At 36.9% G+C, this 27,591-nt stretch overlaps 2 protein-coding genes across 2 annotated transcripts; one reads left to right on the top strand and one right to left on the bottom strand.

Moving 5' to 3' along the window:
* The first annotated feature begins 96 nt into the window (after window positions 1-96).
* On the top strand, window positions 97-6,565 carry LOC125686664 (selenoprotein P). The gene is made up of 4 exons (XM_048930916.1): window positions 97-326; window positions 1,576-1,788; window positions 3,631-3,748; window positions 5,455-6,565. The coding sequence occupies exons 1-4, from the start codon at window positions 136-138 to the stop codon at window positions 6,118-6,120; spliced, it is 1,188 nt and encodes a 395-aa protein (XP_048786873.1). The 5' UTR covers window positions 97-135; the 3' UTR covers window positions 6,121-6,565.
* CCDC152 (coiled-coil domain containing 152) lies at window positions 6,505-22,464 on the bottom strand. The gene is made up of 8 exons (XM_048930924.1): window positions 22,402-22,464; window positions 19,823-19,928; window positions 12,207-12,275; window positions 10,998-11,062; window positions 9,888-9,990; window positions 8,987-9,114; window positions 7,969-8,055; window positions 6,505-7,435 (listed from the first exon to the last, which is right to left on the bottom strand). The coding sequence occupies exons 1-8, from the start codon at window positions 22,462-22,464 to the stop codon at window positions 7,313-7,315; spliced, it is 744 nt and encodes a 247-aa protein (XP_048786881.1). The 3' UTR covers window positions 6,505-7,312.
* Between the last annotated feature and the right edge of the window lie 5,127 nt (window positions 22,465-27,591).

Raw genomic sequence — 27,591 nt, 5'->3', positions numbered from 1 at the left:
TATTCTTGATGTTTTCTTTTTAACTGAACAGAGCCAGTATCCTGCTGTGTTTTGCGTGGGAATTTCAGCATCGGGACTTTGTTCAGGCATTGATCTCATTCTGTTTGTTTTTTTTCTTTTCAGATAAGTCCAGCCATGTGGGCAGGACTGGGACTGGCTCTGGTTCTCTGCCTCCTCCCAGGAGGGTGGGCAGAGAGCCAGCGGTGCCAGGAGCCCCCAGAATGGCACATTGGGGAGGAGAGCCCAATGCTGAACTCCAGGGGGTCGGTGGCAGTGGTGGCTCTCCTCCAAGCTAGCTGATACTTGTGCCTGCTGCAGGCTTCCAGGTGAGCACCAGTGTCCCTTCCATCTTTTGCTAAAGCACGAGTACCACTTCATGAAGCCAACTGAGGATAATATGCACGCTCAACTATGGGTGTACTGAACAAGGAATAGCTTCCTCAGATTACCACTGCCCTAAGTGACCTTGTCCTGCTGACCTGGCCATTTCCCAGCAGTTAGGTAGTATGATAGTAACAGCAGTAGGAAAATAATTTTGAGCTGGCCTAAACATGAATTGCCTGCAGTGCTTATCTTTGGTTCAGTGGTTGTGAAATCACTTTGGCATGAAATTTCATATTGCTGGTTTCACAACTTGAGTAGGATCGCTGTAATAACGTGTTTGTTTCACTCCCCAGGCTGCAAAACTTCATGTTACAATAGTCTTAGAAAGTTTTTCAGGAGCTGGGTTTTATATTTTATATCTTATATATTATATTATATTTATATATTTTATATTTTATGTATATATATATTTATAAATAGCAGTGGCAAAGTTCTGGCTTTGTGGCTGACTTTCAGAGTGATTGGATTTGATTCCATGCATTTTTAAAGAACTGTATACTTTGAAGTTCTAGACTACATCCTGAAAGTGAAAAAATGAAAGTATTTTTATTTCTAGAGCAATCCTGTAGGAATTATGCTGAGGCCAACTAGGTCATGAGGATATTCTGTAGCTGTTCTTTTGACCCAGCTGCCATCCCTTTTATGTGATGTCCTTTTCTGGCTATTGCAGAAAGTAGACAAGTCGAAATGAAAGGGAGAGCTGTTGACCTTGTGCTGTAGGTTTACTTTCTTTGTTATTCAACTACCTGATGTATTCACTCTGCATTCTTTAACAAACTGTGTGACCCCAAACTCAGCATTTAAGTAAAAACGTTACATAAGTTCTCTTTGTTAGACCATGAAGAGTGTGAAAGAACTGACATGGAAATAACACTGAATTCAGTCTGATTAACAGACGGCTATTTTATTTAGTACTGCGTTCTAGGTACCAGGATAGGAACTGAGGCATGCAGACTTTTGTAGGGTCTGACTTGATGGCAAAGCAGTCATACATTCCTTTATGTTGGAAAAGAACTTCAGCATTTTCAGTTGTGACAGAGCTGATATGATACTTACGGTAAAGAGCAAGAATGTTTTAATACTACTAGACTGTTGCTTAGAGGGGAAAAAACTCACTGTAAGGAAGGCAACATGGAGCACATTAACTTTTGATGAATGTGGCAAATGATTTATTTTCACATTCCTTTCTAGATTGGAGGACCTGCGAGTGAAGTTAGAGAATGAAGGACTGGTCAATATCTCATATGTGGTTGTCAACCATCAAAGTCCTCATTCCCAAAAGAAATTTCACCTACTGCAGGAAAGTGTGTCAGACCACATTGCTGTCTACCAACAAGATGATCACCAAGCTGATGTCTGGACTACTTTGAATGGAAACAAAGATGATTTTCTCATCTATGACAGGTTTGTGTTTAAAGGGAAAGACTGGAAGATATTTACATGTAGTTAGAGTAATGATGTGTAGATCTCTGTATTAATTCATTAAAATAACTTCACAACAAAGTCATCAAGCTGCACGTGCACTTTTACTGGGAAATGGAAGCTACAAAAGAAAAGTCCGCTTTTGCTTAAGTAAGTTTTGGGATAAGTGCATACAATCTTTGTAAGTAGTTATGATGGCTTTTGGACTGTTGAGTTTGATATCATGGTTACAGTCTTTGGTTTTGTTCTCTAACAGCTTTGTTATGTCCATGTATTTGAAAGAAGAATCAAGCCTGAAAAGCTGCCTGACTTTTCATCAGAACATTTTGACTGAAATTGCTGAAAGTGTCTTAGAGCTGAATGAAAAACTTAGAACTATAGAAAAAACTTAGCTTTTTGATAACAGGATTCTAGGACAAGAACCTTTTGGAAGAGACAGTAATGACTGTTTAGTTGGAATACTGAGTTTTTGGTTTTGAAGTGATGAAAATTATTTGAGAACTTGCACTTATAAAATGCCTATCTTGGTTACTATTATGTAATAGACAAAATTATGTATTTTGTAAATTGTATTTTCATGTAAATTGTATTATTATGTAAAAGATAGAACAAAGACTATCTTTGTTCTTTGTACTCTGTACTTTGCTCTTTGTACTGATGCATAATGAAATGTAATGAAGAATTAGAAAGTTTTTTAGCTTTTTTTTTTTTTTTTTCAATATGATGAAATTAGGCAAATTAGCTATATTAGGCAGCATTAGCTATATTAGGCAAAATGTACCAGTTGGAAAGTTGTTGCTATATGACAGACAGACTGTATGTAGTCCATGGAGTAGCTGCAAAGCTGCCACCTGGCCCACAGCATTTGAAAGGTTGAAGAGTTTTGCACTGTTGACCCCTTGGATATGTGTACACCTACACTAATTGGTTTGGCAACAGTAATCTGTTATGACTCTAGGAATTTATGTCCTACTCATTGCTGGTCCTAGTTATTTATGGCACATGTTTAAAGGTAGGGCTGAAGGACCTCCTGTTGACGTTGCAGATACCTGCTTATCAAAGTGGCGTACAGCTTCCGCATTTATGCCAGCTGCTTTTAGTGTTCCATTTGTACGGTTAAGTACCTACCAGAGTACTGAAGTACAGACATGATGCAGCTTTGTATTCATAAAATCCCCCTCCCAGTGCACACTAAATTGCTCGTGTAGATGGTTCATAATGTACATTCCAATCAAAAGTCAAGTTAGGCTGCATTCAGACATTCCTTCTCTCAGACTGGAGATTAGGGAAAGGCTTTTCAACGGAGGGGTGGTTGGGTACAGAATAGGCTCCCCAGGGCAGTGATCATTACCCAGAGCTGCCAGAATTTAATAATCATTTGGACAGTGTTCTCAGACATAGGGTTTGAAGTTTGAGTGTTCCTGTGTGGAGCCAGCAGTTGGCCTTAATGATCCTTGTTGATCCCTCCTGTCTTGGGATATTCTGTGGTTCTGTGATTCTTTGGATACAAAGTCCATGCAGTGGTTTGTACACCTATGCTAACTGCCCTCCTCATTAGGAGGACAGGTATTGCTATTGTATATCTTTGGCAATCTAAGTGCAGATAAACAAGAAATTTCTGCCAGCAAAGTGTTTACATCCATTAAGAAAGCAGACTTTGCATGTACTAAAGCAGCTGAGCAGACAGATGTTTGTGAGATGGAGATTGGTTGTTACTGTGAGCTCTTTGGAGAAAAAGAGCTTTTGGCATAAGTAAAATAAGGTATACTAAGATGAGATGTTAAATTTTCTGTATATGTAACCTTGAAGTTCTTTCTCTCCTAGATGTGGTCGTCTGGTATATCACCTGGGTCTTCCTTATTCCTTCCTGTCTTTCCAATATGTAGAAGAAGCCATTAAGATTGCATACTGTGAGAACAAGTGTGGAAATTGCTCTTACACGGTATTTTCTTGTTTCATTCTTCATATAATGGGAAAAGAAAACCTGATACTTAAGAATATTTGTTAGCATGATTAATCAAAAAAGACAACTTTGAATGTTAGCATTTCATGGGTTGTGACAGAATATGTAAGCATTTTTTGAAAGTTTATGTAATTTAGAATAGACTGACTGTTTAAATTCCTGCAAAACATTTTCTGAAATCTAAATGTAATCTTGGATGCTAATTCTGTTTGTGGGATTACATACAGTCAGTGAGAATTTAGCTACTTCAGTTTTTCTTTAGTTTCTGGGGAGAGGTAGGCACTTTTTTTTTTTTTACTGTGGAGATGAATCTGAGCTGTTTGAGTTACAGTTCCTTTTAGTTTATGTTTAGGAGCGCTATACAAAAGTTACTTTAAAAATTGGTGATACAAGGGCATGATTGTTCCACAAAAAAAAAAAGAGGAGCTGTATTTTACGTGTACATCAGAACTACTTTCAGGATTACCACGCAATGCAGATAGGTACTGATGAATTTCATCATTATTTTAGCTCCCATCAAATAGCTTTCAGCGTACCACAGGCCTCAGGCAGGTTAGATGTGCAATCCTAAAACAGGAATACTTTTTATTAGCAATTACTTTGATTATAATTCCCAAAAATTTACATTGCGAGTCCTGTCTAGTTACCAGTGCTGTTGTAAGCACTGGATTCTTTTTTATACGTTCCAATCATTCTTCAGCAAAGTAGCACTTTCAGAAACAATCACTTCTTTCTTTTTTCCCCCTGGGATAGCTTTAAGGGGGACAGTGCGAAGCGTTCAAATGCTAAACACCTCACATGCTGTTCTCGAGGTGCAGAGCACCTGTGTACCTTGTTCACTCTTCAGCCTCCAGTGCTTATGCAAATAATTGCAGCTGGAATCACGTGGGCTGACGAACACGGCTTTTTGGGCACTGAAATTGGACATGAAAAGTATGTGATAGAAAATATTGCTTGCTCTGAATTTCACAGGATTACAGCCAGCCAGGTTAAAAAATAAATAAATAAATTAAGAAGACATTTTAAATGGCCTTTTGCTGACTGTGAGGATTAACCAGGGTAATCCCTGGTATTTTAATTTTTTTTTTTAATTTCCTTTTTTGTTTTTTTATTTTTATTTTTTTTTTTTAAATTAAACTTTGGCATTAAGAAACTAAGTATGCGTTGCTGACTGCTTTACCTACCTTTACTGAAGAATCTTCAGAAATCCACAGACAAGCTTATCTGTGTCTCAGGAGCACAACCAAGAAAAGTGACAGTTACGATGGGGACCTGTGGCTTATGGAGAACTGTGGTGCCTCAAAGACAAACTTTGGAAGCAGATGTTTCTTCCCATGTTTTCTTTTATACTTGCATGACCTTTCAGAGGGTGCTGTAGATTCCCTTCCTGGAGCCAACATTTTTGGCTTTCCACTCCCTGCCAACCTCCAGGACAGAGATTACAGAAAGATTTTTGGATGGTCTATGTCTTGACTTTTATGGGAACTAGAATGCTAAATGTTTTATTATCTTCAGGATGGAAATTCAGACTGTAGCTCATACTCTGCAGCACTCCAGTAGTTTATCAAAAATATTCATAAACAAGAATTTCAGATATCTCATTGCATAGGTTTTCTAGGTACTGCAAAAATATTTAGTTAATTAATATCTTACAAGTAGTTTAATACGATGTTTCTGTTTTGCAGGAACCTGATGTTGATTATATATGTGAGAACATCACCAAAAAAGAAGATGAGACTCTAGCAGGCATAGAACCTGAACCTGAACCAAGTGGTCAGCATTCACATCATCGCCACCAAGTGCACAAGCACAGACACCACCACCACCACCACCATCGTGAGGGTGGTCGTCATTCAAAAAATCAGAACCATCAGGCTCCTTCTGAATCTCAGAGACGTCACCCTCACACTGGTGGGCGTCACAGAATTTTTAACCACAACAGACATGATCAAATAGGTAGCCATGATCAGGTAGAAACTCTTCCTCCAGGAGAAGGTGTGGAAGTTCTTCCACGTGTTACAAAACTATGAAAAAAGGGGAAAACCATCTGTAAAAACCAGTTAACTTGAAACTGGCAGACAGCATCAGACTCAACAACCAATAGCTGATGCTGCCATTGTCGACACCTTTTGTTTGAAGAGCTGGGAAATTCTGTCACTTGACAGTGTCGCGGAGCACTTCCAAATTCGTGCAGGTGACACGGCCAGCTGTTAGCAGAGGACATCACTGAATCCTGACAGTGACGTCTGCTCACTGCTGCCTGAGAGTCAGCAGCAGCAGGAGGAAGTGAAACTAGTGACACCTGACAGTGACAGGAGGAGGCGGGCAATTGAGCATGAAAAACAAACTAAACACTTAAAAAAGGCAGGGGAGTCATTTACTTAATTGCAAGACTGGAAAACTATCAGGTTAGGTATTTCTATTGCTCCCAAATAAAAATTAGACTAAGATGAAAGGAGTGTAGAGCTAAAATTTTGCTAAGAGCAGTGCTCTTGGAATTCGGCAAGACCGGTCAAACTCCATCAATGAAAATTTCTTGCTATAAAGGAATTGGATTAACCCATAGTTTGTTTTTCAATTGCATTGGAAAGGTGTCTGCTTGGTTGATTAATCTGTCTTTCTTGTTTCTCTTCTAACATTCTGCTTGCATTTGTGAGGACAGGAGCATAAACTATGACCTAGGGGCTCCTGTTTGATATTTTGCAATCAAGAACAGGAGATAAGCAAAAGAGACATTTTAATTTTTTTTTTTTTAATTAAGAGGGGATATATTCAAAAGTTTTTTTTTTTTCTAAATTAGGTATACAAATTATGTACAAGCACAGCTCATTGCTAAACAGTGGACCAAAATAACTTTTTATCTCAAGTGTAAGATACAACAGTAACTGCATTGTTTTTAAGTAACAGATCATATTCTTAACTTTTGAGGGTTAAATATAGTACAGGTTTCACTGATGCACACTACTACAGTTTGTCAAATCCCACTGAATCAATAGGTTCATGCCTGAAGTGAGAAGCAATATTAACAACTCTTTGTGCAGATTCAATGCCTCTATCAAGAAAGAGACAGGACAAACTCAGTCTTGGTTTAATACTTTTCTTTGCTTATGAGAGTATGGAATTTGTTATCTGTGTTGATTAGTAAGGCGATATACCACTGACATTTTTATAATTTCTTTGTATGTAGCTTAACGTTTTCTAATTCTGATTAACCATGCTGAAGTAAAAATGCTTTTGTTCAAAGGATTCCTGGATGAGCAGAGTATTCAAGAAAGGAAAGCAGCTTTGAAAGCATACACCATAATTAATGATGATTGAATAGGAAAATTATTACTCCTATGAAAACGGAATCTTTTTGTGGTGAATGCCGATTAGCAAGAAAATAGTACTGAATATAAACAAAATGCATGCCTTTGGGATATTTGACGAGACATTTCAATAAAAGTATTCAGCATTTCTTCGTGTTTTGTTTTTACTCTTAAGTGCTCAGTTTGAAATACGCTGTTTCTTGTATGTTCTACTGAAAAGCTTCATGCTGTTTACTCAAAACCGCCTCCGTTTCAAGTGCAAATCTTGGCCTTTGTTAAGACGTTGCTCTAAGTCCCGTATGGTGTTTCGGAGGATCTCAATTTCCTTGTTTTTCTCCTCCTGCAGATGCTGTAGTTTCTGTAAAAATACAAATAAAAATTCATAATTATCAGGTGGGATTATGCACCAATACAATATGCTATTGCTAACAAGCAATATTTTAATAAGAATGTTTTTTTTTCTTGGTATCTTTTATCACAGTGTTAAAAGAAATGATATCCCCTCAAATCCTTTTCCTGTGACATTACGAAGTCCCCAGTCCACAAAGCTACTGATGCATGCAAAATTTGTCATCAATGTTATTTCTATCTCAAATTTCAAAGTTAACAATTCTGTACTAAAACTACTTCACATGTGGTCTTGTGCTGTTATTCATGTCAAAGGTGTTAAGCTGGACATTATCAGTACCAACTGCAAAAGGACACGGAATAGGTAATCTGGAGGTGGGAGAGAAGTGTTGAAGGGACAAATTGACTAGATCCTGTAGGTTACAGAACTTCTTTTCCCAAATAAAGTTTTTCTTGCAAATGAAACACTAACAGCAAAAAAACCCTGCCATTTAGAATGGGCTGTAACAATACTTGAGTATTATGAGTTACTGGAGCACGTACCCTTCGATAGATACTTTGTGGCAGAACAGAAGCATCTGAATATGATTTTGTTGTTTTGTTCTGAACTCTTGCCAATTTAGCATTGAACTGAAAGAAACAGGGAAGAGAAAATATTAGCAATACAGTAAGAGGGGAAAAAAAAAGTATGTTTAACAATTCAAGCAGAAGTTTCTTTTGTTTTTTTTCTTTTCTTTAATGGATGTTGTATCTGAAAGTTGTTGCACGATTACCTAGTGTTTAGTCGTAGGGCAATGAAATTTATCAGAAATGAAGATAGTTAGAGACTATATTTCTTAATAATGCTTCAACATATTAGAAAAAGAAAATAGAACAAATATTCTGATACCACTACATTACACATAAGAATTGCCGAAATACTAGATAAAAAGAACACTATGAAAATGAAAAGTTGAAAGTACTTTGGCAGCACAGTCTCATGTATGCAGGAAGAGAAATGGAAAGGATGCTAAAAGCCTCTTAAGCCTCCCCTCACATATTACAGATATCTCAGCCCAAACACCCTGTTTCTGTTACGGAACAGCTTGTGTGTTACTGAGTATGGGAAAGATTTGAACTATTTCCTTCACTTTTCTGTAGTGAGGACTGAGCTGTGACATGTGTGTTGAATTCCATGTCTGAAAGCTCTCAGAAGTTTATAGAAAGGAAATAACTAAAAAATGAAAATCTTCTAGCATTCAGAGACAATTATAAAATAATATAAATAGAAAACATTGTTTTAATTTCTTCATAGGTCAAAAATTACCAACACTTTCAAAATAAATTAAAGGAAGACTACAAAGCTCAGCCTCCATATACAGTAGATAGAAGTGTAGATTTCTGAGCAGAAGCTACTTAAATACCACAGTGAAAGAGAGAGCAATGCCACTGACCCTTCTAAAGATCACTTTTTAACAGGCTTAGGCTCCACCATATTGTTATGCACTAATTACAGCATTTTTCACTAGTCTTCTAAGTTTCCTCAATGCCTAACTGAGCTTTAATTCAGCAGAAAACATACCTCTATCTGCAGTTTAATTATTTCATTCTGCTTCTCTTCATCTTGAGTTTTCAGCTGTCTAGCTAGCTCTAATATTTCCAGTTCCTTTTTCTCTATCTGTTCCTTATACTCCATCTCTTTTGCTTCAGCTAATATCACAGTAACACCAAATACATTGATTAAATTAATTACATAATATGATTAAATGGAAAAACAAAATAAAACAAAAACAGAGCATTTCCCAGATAGCAGAGATTTCTTCAGCAACAGGTTGGAACCATTTCTGTCAAGCACGAATATCTATCCATCTATCTGGAACCATAGTGAGATTGAGCTTCATTAAAGCAGCATCACATTCTACAGAGACTTCATTTTGCTTTTGTACAGCTATGTGAATCACTAAAAAAATCCTACTTCTTAAACCTCTGACAGTGATGAAATGTAATCCATACTACAATCAAGTGTTTCCTTTTGCAGCGTTATTTATTCGCACCAAGTCCTGCTCTTCTCAGGTATAGCTGAAATACCATCCTAGGAGCCTACCTAAATAAATTTTCAGCAAGTTCAAAGCATTTCTTCAGTTAGTACTCAACCCAAAATTTAACTCCTTCAGATTGTTATGTATGAGCTCCCAGTTTCTGATATACTTGATTTGGAACTTCTGCTCATCCGGTGTTGCTGCAATAATACCTCACTGCCATTGTCTATTTAGTTAAGATAAAACTCGTTTTGATAATATCCACTTCTAGCTTTCATGTTTGTTCTGTCAGTACTACACCTGGGCTCTAAGTAAAAACTGTTTTCCAGTCGTGTTTCCCTGAGGAAGTGGAACTATTTTTTGCATTTATGCTAATGAAGTACAGCTCTTACAGACTAGGACATGGTATCCAGCTGTATAACGTTCAGGCTTCAGAAAACTTACTTTTTTTTCTCATGTTGCAGTTCAACTGTGCTATTTCTAATTTGTGGTCTTCCTCTTTGTTTTGAATTTCAATTGTGAGTTTCTCAATCTGCTCTTTATATTCCTGTGAACATATAAATTCTTCATGAAAACCTTCAGGTGTCTGTGCTTAGAAAGCCTTCTGCAAAGCACATTGTTCATGTCAAAATATACATAAGGATTCAGTTCTTCATAATTCTATAATTCTGTGGTTGTTTTAAGTTGCATCTGTTCAACACTAAAATGTCCAGCTACATCTTACAATGAAAATGAAACCCAATGAAAATCCCAACCCAATGAAAATCTACACATAAAAGATGCATCAGATTTCATCTATGTGTTAAAATAAAATTATAAACTGCTTGTATTAGGAGAAGGGGCAAATGAAGAGGTAGTATGCTTTTCCTGTGTGCAATATTTGGTATGATTCTGCAGTTGGTTAAATAGCTACAGTCTTTCTTGTATAAATTTCTGGTTGTAGAATTGTGCAACAAGAAATTGTATGTAAAGTATCTCAGATTGCTAATATTGCTTATACCAAGAATTCCACAACTTTACACTGGCAGCAGTGGAAACATCAGTGGTATTAAAGCTAGTGGCCCAGACACTGAAGTTAATACTTTGAGCATACTTATTTTAAATTTACATCAATGAGAAATACTCCAGAATTATCAAGTAATTTGCTCTAACTGCCAGTGCAGAGGTGCTTACTCCCAAGATGTCATCAGAACCTTCTGTTGTAGATAGACACGAACGAGAGCAAAGCTCAGATGCATTACAAAGGCAGTCTTGACTATTAAAAAATTATGTGTAAAAAGTAGATTTTAAAACTAAATATTGGTAAGAAATGAGCATATCTCAGGTTGAGCCAGAGTTCTCAGCACTGTGTAGTTTTGACCTTTTAGTTCCTGTAGAACTCTCTCAGACTGTCATTAGAACAACTTTTCTCTTTTTACTCAGGATGAACTTTAGGAAAAGTGAAATACTAGCGTGATTGGTAGCAAACTCAAAAGTAAAAAGGTATAAGAACTGCTTCAACAGATACATGACTGTTATTATTCCTCCTATTAAAGAATGATCATTCTGACAAACCTGTTCAGAAGCCCTTAATTTATCTTCCAAGACATGAATGTTTGCCTTCAGTCTGTCATTTTCATCTAAAAAACAACAGGAAAGAACAATACACTAAAAGGTAAATGTTGACGCATGGAAGCATGAAAGAAAATTATTCACATTTTTTTTTAATTGTCTGGACTCTAGAGAGACCTGACATTTTCTGGATGTGATAATCTTAACTTACACAGATACACAATGTCTGTACAATTTATTTAAAGAAGAAAATTCATTGTATAGTTGTAATGTACATATGGTATTACTTACACTGAACTGCGTTAAGCAATCTTTAGCAATTGTTTACCTCTGCATTCAAGAAAACCTAGATACAAAGTTGACATGCTCAAAAAATGAAAGATTATTATCATATCAATAATACTTTCAAGTTAAGAGATGTAACTTTTTAAGTACTTGTTTCTCAAAACCAGAGCTTACTCAATCTGTATCAGCTCCTTTACAGCTTGTTTATAGTGGTAGCAAACATACAAATTGTAAAGCAGTGTCTCATAAGGAATTTAGGAAAGCAGTGCTTTCTTGATTAGCAAAATTCATTCTGATTATTAAAAACAGCTATTTACTTCCAATTTTTAGAGTTTTATTAACTCTTATGCTAAGGTACCTGGAATGCAGAAAGGGTATATATAGTTAAATATGATAACTAGTCTGCACTATAAAAATATGTTGTTATATGATATGTATAAAAATTAAGTACTTTTACTTTTTAGTTAAAATAACAATGAGCAATTATCAAGAATTTATGAACAACAGCCAAATTTCAGCCTCCCTGAGATGAGGATTAAGACTCCAGTTTTACAAAGCACTTCAGCAAAGACTGTGAATAAATGCTTTAAGAAAATGCAGTCCAGTGATTGAGTAATACTTTCCCGCTTTTTCTTGTTTCCTTTGCTATGCTGAAATAGATTTTATATCTCACTATTAACTAAAAATCTTGCTAGGACCGGAATTCCGTAATGAGTGGATTCTAGGCAGAGTAACAGTAATAGACATGTACTGAGAACAGAGACCACCAAAATCTGTACAGGATTGATTTTAGATATACTTTGTTTCATTTCTGTCTGGATGCTAGTGAGCTTCTCTCTAAAAAACACAGTGAACAGAAAGAAAACATTAAAAATCCTGTTCATACAATATTACTGCACAGTACACGTAAGGACATTTCTCTTTTACCTTTTATGTTACACTGGTTTTCAAGAGTTTGTGTAAGACCCTTTATCACATTCCGTAGAGCAGTACATTCTAGAAGTGAAAAATCCACTGTTTGAAAACATTTTCTTCACCACTTTAATATGGCAATTGAAAAAAAATAATGGGCTTCACATTTAAACAGTGTTTTCGTAACATAATAAAAACGCCTGAAAATAATATACATTTCTGAGTAATAGAATTGCAAGCATAATTCTTCCTTATTGTCTTTCAAGAATGTTCAACTTGTTTTTTGGGGATAGTGGGAAAAATATAATGCTTTGCTTACTGTAAAGGTGATTGATAGTCTTTAAGAACTGGAAATCTCTTTCTCCCTGGGAGCTAACCTTATTTAATTCATCACACAACTTCAGAAAAGGACATCTTTTGCAAGAAGATGCAGTAAGTCTTTACTGACCATATATATCTAAACTTCACTTGCACTGTATAAGTCAGCCTGAAGATTCACAGCCTTCTAACAGTAGATCAAGAATTCAGAAAAAGAAAAGAATCTACACACAGTTTTGTTCTTAGGTTGGGCTTTTTGGTAACAACTACCTAAATTACCTCATACTTGAGATTCTAATTAGTTAGTGATGTTATTATACCAAGTTTCTGGTTTTCTGGTGGATTTCAGCATAAATAATATCATGAAAGAGGAAAGCCTGCTGTTAGTAGCTAAGCAAACATTTGGTATATATAGGAATTACAGTTTATTTTGGAAAAATCAGTGAACACTTCATAGGAGAGGAGTTAAAAAATGATTGCAAGCCTTAGGTCATTGGATTCAAGTATGAGTTTCCAGAGTGGGGAGCAAGCACTGTGATAATCTCCATTAAACTCTGCAATCTGTAAAGGAAAGAAGAGAGGACTGAAGAATTATTCTTTACAATACTATCAGCAAATAAATATTTTAATAATGGAAGTTTAAAAGCCAAAATAATTATTTTTCCATATTAAATGAATGTTTTCTGCTGCAAGATTTTACTCCTAAAAACTTACTGAAAATATCTGTCCTTCCAGGTCCTAAATGTTTTATTACTTAATGTTTATTAAATGTCATTAAATGTTTTCTTAGTATTAGCTAGGTCAATATTATTTGGATGTCTTGCAGAATCTGGCTAAATACTAATTTCAAGGCTGCTAAATATGTAAGCTTTACACAGAGCAAGGGTTATAAATTGCCATAAAGTATTGCAAGACATGCAAACTGAAAGTAAACATACTTCAGAATAAGCTTATAGTAGCTGAACTGCACATCCAAGGGTAATAAAATGAACACGAAGAAAATATCTTACAGGCTGTGAAAAATGGTTCTTTCTTAAAATGTCAACTGACATTTGTTTTCATGCGTTTGCCCTCTTATTACATGAATGACCATTATCGCTAAAATACTTGTACTTCATTACAGGTACTTTTAAGCTGTTAATGGAGACATCTACTTTTTATCAAATATTTGTTTGACCTCCACTCTGAAAACCTGTCAATTTCAAATTCAGTCAAATGCTTGACTTCAGAAAATCCCAGTTTGTACGTGCTCCCTGGAGATCTTTCACTACTTGCTGCTAAGTTTTCAGGACTTGGACAAATAGCCCCAAAACTGAAAAAGACATCTGGCACTGTATCAGGAGCTAACTGCTGCTCTGTAATAACAGCTGATGTCAATCTCTTCACCCGTTAGATGTGGTGGTAGTGAGAGGTGCTTCAGTATTATGAAGAAAAAGCCTGAGACTGCAAAGGTAGATGTGGAAGAAATTGAGATGTAGATGGGAGGGGCAAAACACAGCAGAGCTAGGCACTACTTTCGAGGTAGATGACAGAACTGTGAGTCATGCAGCAGTCAACAATGAAGAGAAGTGCCAGATGCCAATTGAAAAGGAGCAGAGGTGGTAAGACCACAATCACACTGTGCAACAAAGAAAGGTGGATGAACAGGAAACTCAAGACAAGCTAAAGGCATGACATAAGAAAGCATGCTTTAAGAACACCAATTCAACCATTCAAGTTCAACCATTCAAGTCAAACTTTCTTAATTCTATTGTATTTGAATTATGATGCTCATTATCATAGTTGGTCTTGAATACACGTGTAGGCATACAGCTTCTCCCCAGAACAAGAAGGTGAAGAGAACAAGGACTGGTATCATGATTTGGAAATAAAACACCTCCGCGATCTTGTTAGTTATAGAAAGTGAGAATTTTCTTTTGAATGAGATAAGATGCTTCTGATCAGCAGATTCTAATCCTAAAGTTGTCTGTGGCACTGTTATCCAGTTAAGTCAATATGGTCAGCAGCTTATCATGCCTGCAGGCCTCTTTCCAGGTCAGGAGGCAGCTTTAGTATGCCACTGGCTTTTTTCTGTGTCACAGGACATACTGCAAACAGCGTGCACATCCATGAGAGCGCAACTCTGCATGCGTGTAGAAAGAAGATGTGCTCCTCATTTTACACATACCCACTCAGATTCAAGCTTCCAGGTATTGAAAATGTGTATCTACATATAAATGAAAATTATTTGTATAACTGTAAATAAGTGAAAAAAAAAAAAAAGAAACAGGTATGGTACATTGACAAATTAGACTTCCTATGTTTTAAGGTAAGCATCTAAATTTGGATGTTTTGGATACTGATACTTCATTGTAACCCACATCTGAAATAATTTCTGTCACATGTCTGAATGCAAAAACTGCAAAATTTGTAACACGAAAGACTTCAAAGATCCATACCATTTAAACATGCTTTGCAGTTCTGCAGTGTCTCAAATAACTACCTTGATTAAACATAAACCTAAATCTTCTTAATGGCTGTGCAGATAACAGCTTACTATTATACTATTACTGCTTATTTTTAGCTTTTATCTTGATTACAGACTAAACTCAAATTTAACAAGCAGTACAATTTTATTATTTTTTTTTTCTAGCCACCAAATAAGGATGCCATCATATTCTTGGCAGTAATGAAACTTTCTGCATCAAAACACCAGCAATTTTATGTAATTAAGGTTTGGTTTACTTCTTCACTAACAACATTTTTGCCAAAAATGTTTTTAATAAGACCAACACAGAATAGTTCTGTGTGCACACACATGCAGCTTGTTGCTATCCTACATATTTATATTCTATAATTTTACTTTTTGTATTTGAAGACCATATGGGCTACGTATAACAGAACATTTTGTTCTCATTAAAAACTTTTCACATTGCTTCTGCTCCTTGTAATTCTAACAGTTAAGCCACAAAACACTCAGACAGGGAATACCGGGGACACCAAAACTAAGGTTACTTCCTCTTAAACCTTTTCTTTCTGTTTTCATAGTACCACTTCATTTCTGAAATGGCTTTTAATACCTGCAACAGATAAAGTATGCTAAATAACACTGCTTTTTGTAAGATGAAAGTTTGTTGAAAACAGTAGATCCTGTAATTGAAGTCTACATAAACAAATTCTGAAGTCACGATGGTGAATTATGATTCCAATATTTGGTTTTCTACTCAAACTTTTTGAACTTTAACCTATTCCTCCTTCAAGTCTGCCTTTCACACAGCTGTGTGCCAGCCGTCATTCCCTTGTTCCATTCTTCTAAAAAAGCAGCAGGGGGAGCGCTAAGGGCATAGGAGCAGTGGCTGTCAGCTCCTACACCGCGCAGTACATCATATCAACAGCATCTGTGGAATAATCCTGTGCAAAATTTGAAGCTTTGGGTCACTATGTCTATTTATACTGACAGGTTCTGTTACAATTTTTCATTCCTTTGGAAAAGTAGGCTATATATTTTAGGAAGTCATGCACATGTTGTAAATACATCTATGCATTTGAGTAAACAGTTTGACAGCAGATAGTCTTACAGTGAACCACAGGTATTTAGATGTAAACTGCTATTTTTGTCCAATCCCAAGAATATTTCCTTATCTTTATTATCTTAAAAAAAATATATCTATATCTATATCTATATCTATATCTATATCTATATCTATATCTATATCTATATCTATATCTATATCTATATCTATATCTTAGCATTTTTCTCATGTTAAAGTACAGTTTTGACCAGGAAAAAGTACTGAGCTCACAGTTTTGCTTGCCTACGTTAAGGAAGAGAAAGCACAGTTTTGGTAAATGGTCACAGTTTTGCGGATTGGCATTAGTGTGGCTCCTTCTCTGTAAAGAATACACCCTACACACAGAAAGACTGAACAGCCAATCAGTATTATCCCACATCTAGTATTCACAATTCATTGCAGATCCTTCCATCCACACTTATAACAGAAAATATTTGCTTTTCTCTTTCTTCAACAAGTTCAAAACACTAGCCAACAAACACATAGTACTGGAGATGCCATATGGAATTGTATCATTCAATATACCAGTCTCATCTTAGTTACTTGGATGCAAAATCCAGGGCTGCAATATATTCTTGCTGCAAGAAATTTTTGAAGAAAGTCAAGTAATTATTGGTCAAACAAAAACAAAACCACTCATTAGATCCACCTTCAGTTTTCAGTGGAAATAATGCAATTGTTTTCTTTCAAAAACTACAGTAGATTTTATTCAAAACTGCAGTCTGCACCACAATTGTCCACTTAGTCAGTATAGAAAACATTTAGGAGCAGAAAACAAGAATACCAGACTTGTCCATCTCAAGTTGATCACAGTGATTTACACTAAACAAAAACTGTGGACCTGAATCTCACCTTTAGTAAAGAAAATATTAAAACAATACAAAGCTCATTTATTATCTTTCAGAACATGTATACAGTTGCCATGTTGCCCATCTTTTTCTGTTATGTTTGGTTAAAGAGTTTCACACTCCTCTCCCCACTGAATTTTACAAATTTTCTTCCTTCCTTTTCGTATCCCTCAGAAATCCCACTCTTCATTTATCTTGCACAGTTGCAAAAGACTTCTGGCAATCAAGGACGTCAATAAGCTCTCAGGTTCTCATTACATTTTTTGGAATTTTCTTGGGGTGCTAAGTGCTATTCTCATTTCAGTTTCTCATAATAATATAGGGTTTTTCAGCCAGAATAAAATTCCACTTCCTCCACCCCCAGCAGCCAAAAGTCCTTCAGGGTAAGTGGAACAGCAGCCTTCCCTTCCACACTGCTTTTGCTCTCTTCCCCATTGCTGAAAGCAGCATGTTTATTTGGAATCATATGTGAACCATTCACCAGCATGTGGTCTCTTATGTTTTTCCTTAGCTGTTCTGTGAATCGCCTTGTGGTCTACTGCTAAGGCTCAGTTGTTTATTTATCCTATAAACTCACTTGCTCTTGTGTTAATTTTGCAACAAGGTGAACTTTAGAATCTTGTTCGACGTGAGAACCTGCACACATTAAGAATGCATCTTGACACTGTTCATTAAAAATTTGACGCTGCTGTTCAGATGCAGAAATTTCAGTTGCTTTTGGATCAGTTCTACTGATACTCTCGGGAAATGTGACTGAGCTGCATTTTGGGAAGTGGCCTGGGGCATGAGCCTAGAAGAAATCTCTTTTCCAAGCCACAGTTGGCCCTATCATTATGTAAAAGCCATTCTCACATGTATAGTCTGTTCGGATAACTCTTGCCAGAACAAGAATAGAAGAATCAATGATACATTGTTCCCAAACGTCTTCTCCATGCAGGACTCGTCTATATCCCCGTGAGAAGTGAAAAGTGTTTTTCAGTGCCACTCTTCTTTGACTATCAAGCACTGATACAACGACCAAAACTACCTGACACAACACTTCCAGTGCTCTGAGTCTGAAAGTACTATGTGTTATAACTTTAACTAGTAATTTTATTAAATTTACTAAGTCTGCCTTATAAATTTTAAAAGTAAAAGGCAAAATGCTTTGAAAATATTTTATAATTACTGTAATTTATAATTACCTAATAACCTATAATGTCCTTTCAAAGTATTTTTAACATTATAATTACTGCTGACGCTCAGCAAATAGTAACTCATGTTTACCTGAAAATTTCTCTGACAGCTTCCACTGCGGATTATGGCAATGCACTGAACAAAATGGTTTGAGAAAATACTGTTTGATTACCTCTAATGAATGTCATTCAAAAATGTTACTTACATAAACACTTTGAATTTTGTGGTCTGCTAGAATCCTATTGGAGTATTCTACTGGTACACATTTTAAGCTTAGGGAATGTAGCCACATTAATCAGCTTATTTTCTAAGTAGATTCTATGCCCTTGGTATCTCATATTTATCTCATTACCAAACAGACCTCACAGACACCTCTTGGAAATCTTACTGTGTTTCAAGTTACCTCTTTTTACTTTGTCCTTTACTGCTGCTAACATGTTGGCAGTCTCTCTTAATCTCAGACCACAATTATCAGCTTCCAAAAATTTTGCCTCCTGTCCTTAATAATTTGTAAATTACTGCATCTTGAATATTACTGAGATTTTTTTTTTTTTTTTATTTTTATTTTTAATTTTTTCCTGCTGCTGCTGAACTTAATTTCATATTTCATGCTGATTACTCTGGCATTTTTACTTGGATTTCTGCAATCCACATTTTTTTTTTTCATCATGTATTTCAAAACAACAGAGATTGTTCTTCCCAGTTTTGTCAGCATAACTATCTCCTCAAGTCATTTCACTCTTATCTCATTGAAGTGAGGCAATCACATAACCCAAACCTCACTTCTGACTTCCATCTGTTTTCAGTCTGTTCTGCTTATGGTGTCCCAGCTGCTCTGACTTACTGCATTGTCTCTTTCATACTCATTATCTTTTATCCCATGGGTTTTATGATAACAATAATTTCTTCTTTTTGTCAACATTTTTCGTTTTGTCTTTAAAATCTATTTCATATAAAAAACCTCCTCTTTGTTTTTATCAATAGTGAAGCATCTTGCTCTGTTTCTGAATCACTGTCCTTCATTGTCTTTTGTGCTCAATAGAGAAACAAATGTTTCTAATGCTTTAAGCCAGAGTTCCTCTCAGTTTGCCGTCCCGTATCATAATGCTCAGTAGAAGATACTTCAGGAAAGAGTAAAGATGCAGAAAAAGATACTGCCACAATGCAATCTCTCATCTTCAAAAACCACAAATAGGGGATACCTGAACGAGCACTACTGTCTTTGTATTTAAGACTTCAGAATTCCAGGGAGGTTGCTGTTATCTATAAGCTAGCCAATGTTATGCACTTCTACCAGAACAGCATGAAAGAAGATACTGAAAACTACAGACCTGTCAGTCTAACCTCAGTCCATAAAAAAGCTATAGAGAAGATTATTGTGGGTGCCACTGAAAGAACAAAGAACAAAGCTATTTTCAGGCATAGTCAGTGTGTTCCAGAAGAGAAAGCTCTGTCTTAAAGATTTGATCTCTTTCTGTTATATCCACCTCCTTAGAGGATAGGCTGGTAGAAGGGTAGATTCCATTACATGCCATGAAATAAGCATCACTACATTTAACACAGTATCTAATATCCTTACTGCTTTATGTGACTAAAAACAATAGAAGTGTTTTTAAAAGTCTCTATGGAAGTCAATAGAAGTCTCAGAACTTCCTGACTACAAGCAAAGAGCATTCTTTTGTGTTTTGTTTTCTTTTTTTTCTTTTTTTTCTTTTTTAGCAAAAAGCCAAGACCTTACCTTCTTTTACTGATTCCTCCCTTGATTGGCTTAATGTTAACAACCTGTTCGATTTTTCCAGCTGAAGAGCTGATAGTTTGTTTGCTTCATTAATTTCTGAAATTTTCTAGGAGATGGGTAAAAAAAAAAAACATTTTAATAGCTTTTGATTTAAGTTTTATATCTTGTGTTTTAAATTTATATAAAAGTAACATTTAACAGGATTGCAGTCACAAGCTTATATTATTTGACTTCCTGGAAATTCTATCATAGAAAAGATGAATTGTAGAATGTTCTGGGTTTGGAATGGATCTTTGAAGTTCCCCAGTCCAACTTCCCTGCTATGAGCAGGGACATATTCTCCTGTTTCAAAACTCTGTGCAACCTTACTTGGCCGATGTTAAACTTCCAATAGCCGAGCATCCACAAATTCTTAGGACAACTAAGAATTCCTGCATCTTACGACTCCCATTCTGAAAAATTTCTTCCTTCTATCAGATTTAATTCTAACCTCTTCAAGTTTAAAATAGTTTAGAACTGTTCCCCTTGTCTTGTCACTGCAGGGGCTGGTAAAAGGCCTCTCCATCTTTCTTATAAGCCTGTTTTATATATTGGAAGATTATAATGGGGCCTCCCCAGAACCTTCTCTTCTTCTGACTGAACAAGTCCAGCTTTTTCAGCCAGTTTTCATAGGAGAGGTGCTCCAGACCTTTGACTATCCTCATGGCCTCCTCTGGACATGCTCCAACAGATCCACATCTTTCTTATGCTGAGATCACCAAGACTGCACAGAATACTGCAGTTAGGGCCTCATGAAGGCAGAGAAAAGGGGTACAATCACCTCTCCTGATGAAGCCCAGGATACAATTGGCTTTCTGGATTGCAAGTGCATACTGCTGGCTTACAATTAGCTTTTCACCCCTGAGTTCTTCTCAGCATGATTTCTCCCAGTCAGTTTCTCACCCAGTTTGGTCAAAATCAGAACCTTGCACTTGACCTTGTTGACCTTCATGCAGTTCATGTGTCAGACTTGAAAGCCTATGCATTTGACAGATTACCCTGCAGAACTAAGAAGTAGCAATGATCTGTATCCTTCTGAATTCTACAGTGTATGGTTGAGACTGATCCTCACAAAGTTCTTTTGATTGCTTTGTATAAGAAGCTGTGAATGCCATACTGGGAATCAACATGAGTAATCTTTATGAATAGAAATTGTTATTTTTTATATATATGTACATATGTTTCATGAGAAACACTAGGGAATGTGAAAATGTTTATTTTAGACACTGCTTCTCTATTACCTCTAGTGTGGATTTACTGAATGGGATCAACTACCAAAAAGGTAATTTCTTAACAAGGAATCCAGTACCAACTTTTTTCAGTGGATCAGTCTTTAAGAAATTATATAAAGAGTTCAGTGCATATATATGTGGGGAAAAAAAAAAAAAAAAAAAAAAAAAAGAACAGACTTTCATTCTATACTAATAACAATTTCTAGAACAAGGAACAATTTCTGAAGCAAAAGTCCAGCAGAGCTTTGTAATACTGCTATTAACAGTAGAAGTGTCTGTTAGAAAGAGATACTCCAATCTTTTCTTGAGAAAAATTGTCTTCAGCACCATTAAAATTCTAGCACAGAAACAAATGCTTCTCAGACTTCACAGATCTTGCATAGAAACTGTGACAGGTTGGAAGGCTGAGCAATCACCGGTCATATGAAGTTCAACATGAACAAGTGCTAGGTTCTGCAGCTGGGACAGAGCATCCCTGGCTGTATGTACAGACCTGGGGTATCCAGAGGCAGCAGAGCAGTTCTGCCAAAAAGGCTCTGGACATTTTGTCTGATGGTGAATAGACTCTGAGTCAGCAGTGTGCCCTGGCTGCCCAAAGAGACCAGAGCACCCTGGGGTGCCTCAGGCCCTGCACTGCCAGGTGGGTGAAGAAAGGACTGTCCTGCTCTGCTCTGAGCTGTGCAGCCTCACCTTGAGCACTGGGTACAGGTTGGGCACCACAGTTTGAGAAGGAAATAGAAATATTAGCATTCAAATGAGATCTATGAAGGTGGAGGAGATTCCAGAGGGTACAGTGTGTGAGGCACTGCTAAAGTCCCTTGGTGTGCTGGGCCCAGAACAGAGGAGTCAAGGGGAGGCCTGATGGTGGCTGCAGCTCCTCTCTGGGATTGGAGGGCAGCGCTGAGCTCTGCTCTGTGTGACAGCCACAGGGCCTGAGGGAACGGCGTGGAGCTGTGCAGGGGAGGGCTGAGGCCTTAGGAAACAGTCTGCACCAGGGCAGAACATAGGATTTGAACATTTGGGTATTTCTATATGAAGCCACATACATCTGTGTGTTATGAAGGAGCTAGACTTGTTGATACTGGTGGGACCCTTCCAACACAGGAAACTGCATGATTCCATGGTTCTCTTAAATCACTAGTATAACTATGAGATAAAGCCAGTGCAGAAAGCTTTGAAACAGCATTGGTATTACAAGGTATATTAATCAGAATTAGCTGACAATAATTGAAAAGCTTCCCACAGTATAAAAAAAAAATATTTATGGATAGCAATTTCAACTCTCTTTTAAGGCTTTTTTTCACTTACCTTTTCTATCTCTGAGAAGTTATCTAAAAGTTTATCAAGATTCACCACATTGATTTTCTTCATGGCTGTGATTCATTTATTTCTGGAACATTTCATCCAGTGACAATTGCATATATAAAAAATAGATCTATTAATTTTCAGAAGATTTCTTATCCACAAATATAAGCAGAGCACTTCACACTTTTGAAAAAATTATAACTATTTTTGCCTATTAATCTGAACTTCAGCCAACCTAAAACCTAATATTTTTAAGGGATAAAATTAATGTCAGAAAGACCAAAGCCAATCTATCAAACTGTTAGATGATGTAATAAACTGTTGCAATTAAAAAAATAAATCTGAATACATTTCCATAGACAAAGTGACACAATTTTAGCTAAAACCACATATGATGCTTTTAAAACATATGAGATACTTCTTTCTGTATGTGTTACGGAAACATATTGGCTTTCCTATCCTCACTTTTAAAAACAAGAAGTTGAATGAATTCAAAATGCTCGTTTTCCACTGTGCATCTTTTAGAGAAAAAGAGTGAATCTCTGTTAGGTTTAATTAACTTAAAACATATTTTATAAACAAAGGAGCTTTTAGAAGGTACATATTAATACAGAATATCCATCTTTTAACTGTCTACATGCTCTAATACTTTATTCAGACTTAAAGCTACATACATATTTTCTTATAAACAATCCGTACTAGTATCAGAGATGAGACACTGCTGAACATAAACCTCATCATGCTAGTAAAGGTCAATATTTTGAAGCACACCCATATAATTTCAGATTAGTAGCACAATTCCTGTTTATACTGGGAGTTCTACTTACAGAATCTTCAACACGCAATTGCAAGATGGATCTGAAAGAAAAGATAGAAATGTTTATAAAAATATTTCAAGTGTCTTAGAACATCAGGCTTCTTCAAATAATAATTCCAATGCAGATAAAGCATATATTCTGGACCAAATCATCAGTTCTGCATAGGAATGTATAAACTGTCTTTGTTACATGGAGTAAAGTAAAGATGGAATGAGGGAGCTGATCCAGAAGATAGAAAGTGTGTGCTACCCAGAAACTGATGAAGTTTCAACATCCATGTACTTATAATGAAGTTATGCTGAAATATACATGTAAATGATCAACTGAGCAAGAACCAAACTGAATATTTCCAGGTCTTTATGTATGTGCAACATCTTTAGAAAAGCAGTAAGATAGTAGAAATCGTTCTGTGTGTTTAATAGAGTTTTCTCATGTCCCCTGTTTCCTCTAATTAGCATTAGAGGGACTAATGTGAATTCATTACGTAACACTAAAAACTATTCTTTAAAAAACAGTCATTTTTAAGAATCAATACTTCTAAGATACTGGTAATTTTCTTCAAAGCTGGTAATCTTAATGGTCTGTAATTTTTATTACAATGTAATGAATTATTCAAATTGAGTTTCAAATAATTTTTTAGGACATTCAATTTTGACAAACAATTACATGTTTTATTTGATAATCTACATGTACAATGTAAATGCTAAGCTGTAATCTTTCCAGTCCTTATCGTGGGCACTGTTTTATCCATTTCTCTATCACTGTTCCATGCCGTGCTTATGAAATTGTTTCAACATCTGAATATTGACTGAGGATGGAAGCTCAGGGAGCTGCCATGCTGCATGCTGTTTTATTTGTGTTTTCATATTCCATGGCATCATTTGTTTATGTAGAAGACAGGACGTGCTAAGCATTTGGCAGCATTAGCAATGATGCCACTGGGAATATAACTCCTGCTGAACAGAAAGAATACATTAAAAGTAATATGCTGTATTATTAATGTTGTATTTTTCCAGCAGGAAAACTCATCACTTTTGGTGTAATTATTTTTACATGTTATGTTCTCCAAAGGCATTTTTCTTAAGCCTCCCACTTCTATTTTGAACTACATTTATTTGGAGGTAGGCTAAAGATTTAATGTGTGTTTTCAACTGCCACAACACTGACGCCATTATTTACTCTCCACCTCCTCATCTCTTACAATCATTTTCTAAGTATTGCTTACGATGACCTCATTTTGGAATTTAAGGTTTCTTTTTTGTTTCATTTAACACTGAAAACTATATATAACCAAAAATGCTCAAGAGGCTCTCCTGATTTTTCAGCAGCACATTTGAATTGAATAAAGCGATTACTCTGTAGCAGGCACTCCAAATCCTCTCACTGTTTTTCTGAGCTCCACCCATCTTGAGGACCAGCGCCAGCACTGGTGCTGACCTTGCTTCATTGCTCACTCTTGGAAGACCCTCTGGCGTTTAAAACACTTAATTTTGCAGAAGTCTCACCACAACGTAAGAAGACAGCGGAACCAACTGCTGCAGTCCCAGCCAACGGTGTCCACCAGCTTGCAGTGGCGTTTGCTTTTCTGACCTGTAGTTTGCTAATAGCCGGTGCCTGCGTCAAAGTGAGATCCTCTCACAGGCTCCAGAGTGCAGCACACTCAAGGCAAGGCCTTTTGCTTGGCAGAAGCACAGAGCGAAGGCAGATGCTGCGGGTACCTGTGAGGGGCCGAGCCTCGCCCCACCCTGCGCACCCCTACCCCTCAGTGGGCTGAGGAGGAGCAGCACACACCCTCAAAGGCGGGAAAACCTCTTGGTGGTGGAACACCCTGCTGCTGACCTCGGAGTCCCTTCAGCCCCCTTTGATTGCGGGGTGCCGGGGGAAATGTTGTCAGGAGTGTGCTGCACATCCTCATGTTCCCTTGACATCAGCCTGAAGGCAGTGCCTTTGCTTGGCACCTCACAAAATGAACAAAACAGAACCTGAACACCTCAGAGGTGCACCTGTCAAGGACCTGACTTTATTCTCTGTGATGTTTGAATTATTTTTTCAAATGTCTCCTCACACTGGCATTAACATCAGCTGAACAGGAAGTTCATGTGTGAATATTCCTTTGAATAACGGCAAATTGACTTGTGATGAAGTCAGCGCACCATCTCTGTGAGTGACGGAGAGTAATTGGTTCCCATTATCTCCATTTCTAAGTATTGATGATGTGCCTATAACTCAGTCGACCAAGCAGTGATACTCTCTGTATCACTCCTTTTTCTGTGGGAAATTACCACAAAGAGCTTCTGAGAAAGCTGTCCAAGATACATGTATAAGTGTGGCAGCATGTAGTGAAGCCTGCAAAGTAGACAATTATAATGTCATTGAATAACATTTCCAGAAAATCAGAGGCAACCAAGCCCTTTTCCCAGGGGGAGCTGAACAACTCCTCCTCCAGCTCCTTCTTACCTCGTCAGGTAAAAATTACTTGTTTTCCACACTAACGCTAAGTTGATGACCAGGACATGCCAGTGGTTTTTTAATCCTGCTTGTTAAGGCCATGTATGTATTCTGCTTGATATTCTGCCTTACCATGGAAACAAACTGTGGAGGCAGGAGGTTCATATCAGTAAATGTAACTCTTGTTATAATAGGGTAATTAGCTAGAGACTGAAAGCTTCACAGCAAAACATTAACTATTTTGTCACTAAAATTATCATAACAAGGCTTCAGGGTTAGTAATGCTGAGTGAGGGAATATTTGCTAAGCTTCACATAATAATTTTGTTTGGAAGGGACTTCCAGATCTTACCGAGTTCAGACCTCTTCTCCAAGCAGGGCCAGCTTCAAAGCCAGACTGAGTTGCTCATAACTTGCCAAATTCAGTTCGGAATATCCTTAATTCATGATTATGTCATGGCTTGAACTGGATATTTTTAAAACAAACTGTTTCATTTAGATAGAAACAACTCAGCCATATCTGCATGCCAGAATAAGTGGACTTGCTTTCAGAAATGCTAATTATGTCACAGCATGCTCAGATAGTGTGACTTAATTTGTGATAGAGAGGAAAGATGTTACATCTTCGGTGCTTGTTGATGCTGTCCTCAAAACTATTTCTGCCTGCCTCATAGATAGAAGTCGTGGGGGCATGCAGGGCCCTTCAGGTCTGACCATGTCCAGAGAAATAACATCTTACCAGTCATGTTAACAACAGCTGTCTGTAAGGAACAATGTGATCAGAATATCTGAGGACTGCTGTCCACTGGAATATAAACATAGTCAAAGTGATGAAAATATTTTTTGTGCACAGAAGATCTGCAGCTCAGATAGGAGCAAGTGGAGAAACTACTGTGCTCTAGTAGTTGTGGATTACACTTGGGATTCCAGGTGTGTCATCATGGCAGGTATTGATGGGGAAAGTGGAATTCCTGTCATCTCCCAGTGAACTCAGAGCTACTTGTACTTTCCGATTCACCTCTGCTTCACATACCAATTTTCATGAAATTTATTATTCACTTTCTATTGTTCTTGCACAATCACAACTACCACAAAGATAAAGATTAAAAAAAAAAAAAAAGTCCTGAGTAGTGAGATTTTAAAACACAGTAAACCACACAGTACTGTACAGTTTGTTTCTAATGTTAATTATTTAGAGGTTGTTTTACTTTATAGATTACATTCACAGGAAGACAGGCAATGAAGAATGAAATCCAAAAATTTAACTCTGTAGATGTCTCTTATATTTGCAATAAGGTGATGCTGAATATCCATTTGTAAATACATCACAGATCCTGTCTCCGCACAAGACTACACATAGTCCAAACACCATGTCTGAGATATGACCAAGTGCTATGTCTGAGGTATGTCCAAATGCTTCTTGAATGGCTTGGTGCTGTGATCTCTGCCTCAGGGAGCCTGGTCCAGTGCCCACCACCCTCTAATGCAGAACCTTTTCCTAACACTCAGCTCGACCCTCCCCTCACACAGCTCTGTGCTTTCCGTCAAGTTCCATTATGACTGGTAAACAGGAAATCGGAAATTTCTAAAGTGTATACCATTCCGTGTCTCTGTAACTGCCTTGATTTAGGTGCCTCCAGGAGGACTCATAGGGGTCAGATGAAAAGATACAAACACAGACCAGTGTTAGTGGTTCCACATGCTTGACTTAAAAATGTCTATAGTCTGCGCTAACTTTCTAACTGACTGCGACTGTGGATGGAAATCCAACTCACTGTATCATGCTGTCTGCAAATCTTAGTCTGGAATAGCCCATGTTTGTTTGCAGCATAATGTTTAATAAGATATTTAGCCATGTGGGATTGAAGGTAGACAACATGTTCCAGCATTTTCTGCAGACAGGCTGGTACGTGCTGTTTCCAAGGGAA

Source organism: Lagopus muta, chromosome Z, assembly GCF_023343835.1.
Source record: "Lagopus muta isolate bLagMut1 chromosome Z, bLagMut1 primary, whole genome shotgun sequence".
Lineage (NCBI taxonomy): Eukaryota > Metazoa > Chordata > Aves > Galliformes > Phasianidae > Lagopus > Lagopus muta.
The sequence above is the reverse complement of the archived record's forward strand: the minus strand, read 5'-3'. Positions and strand labels throughout refer to the sequence as shown.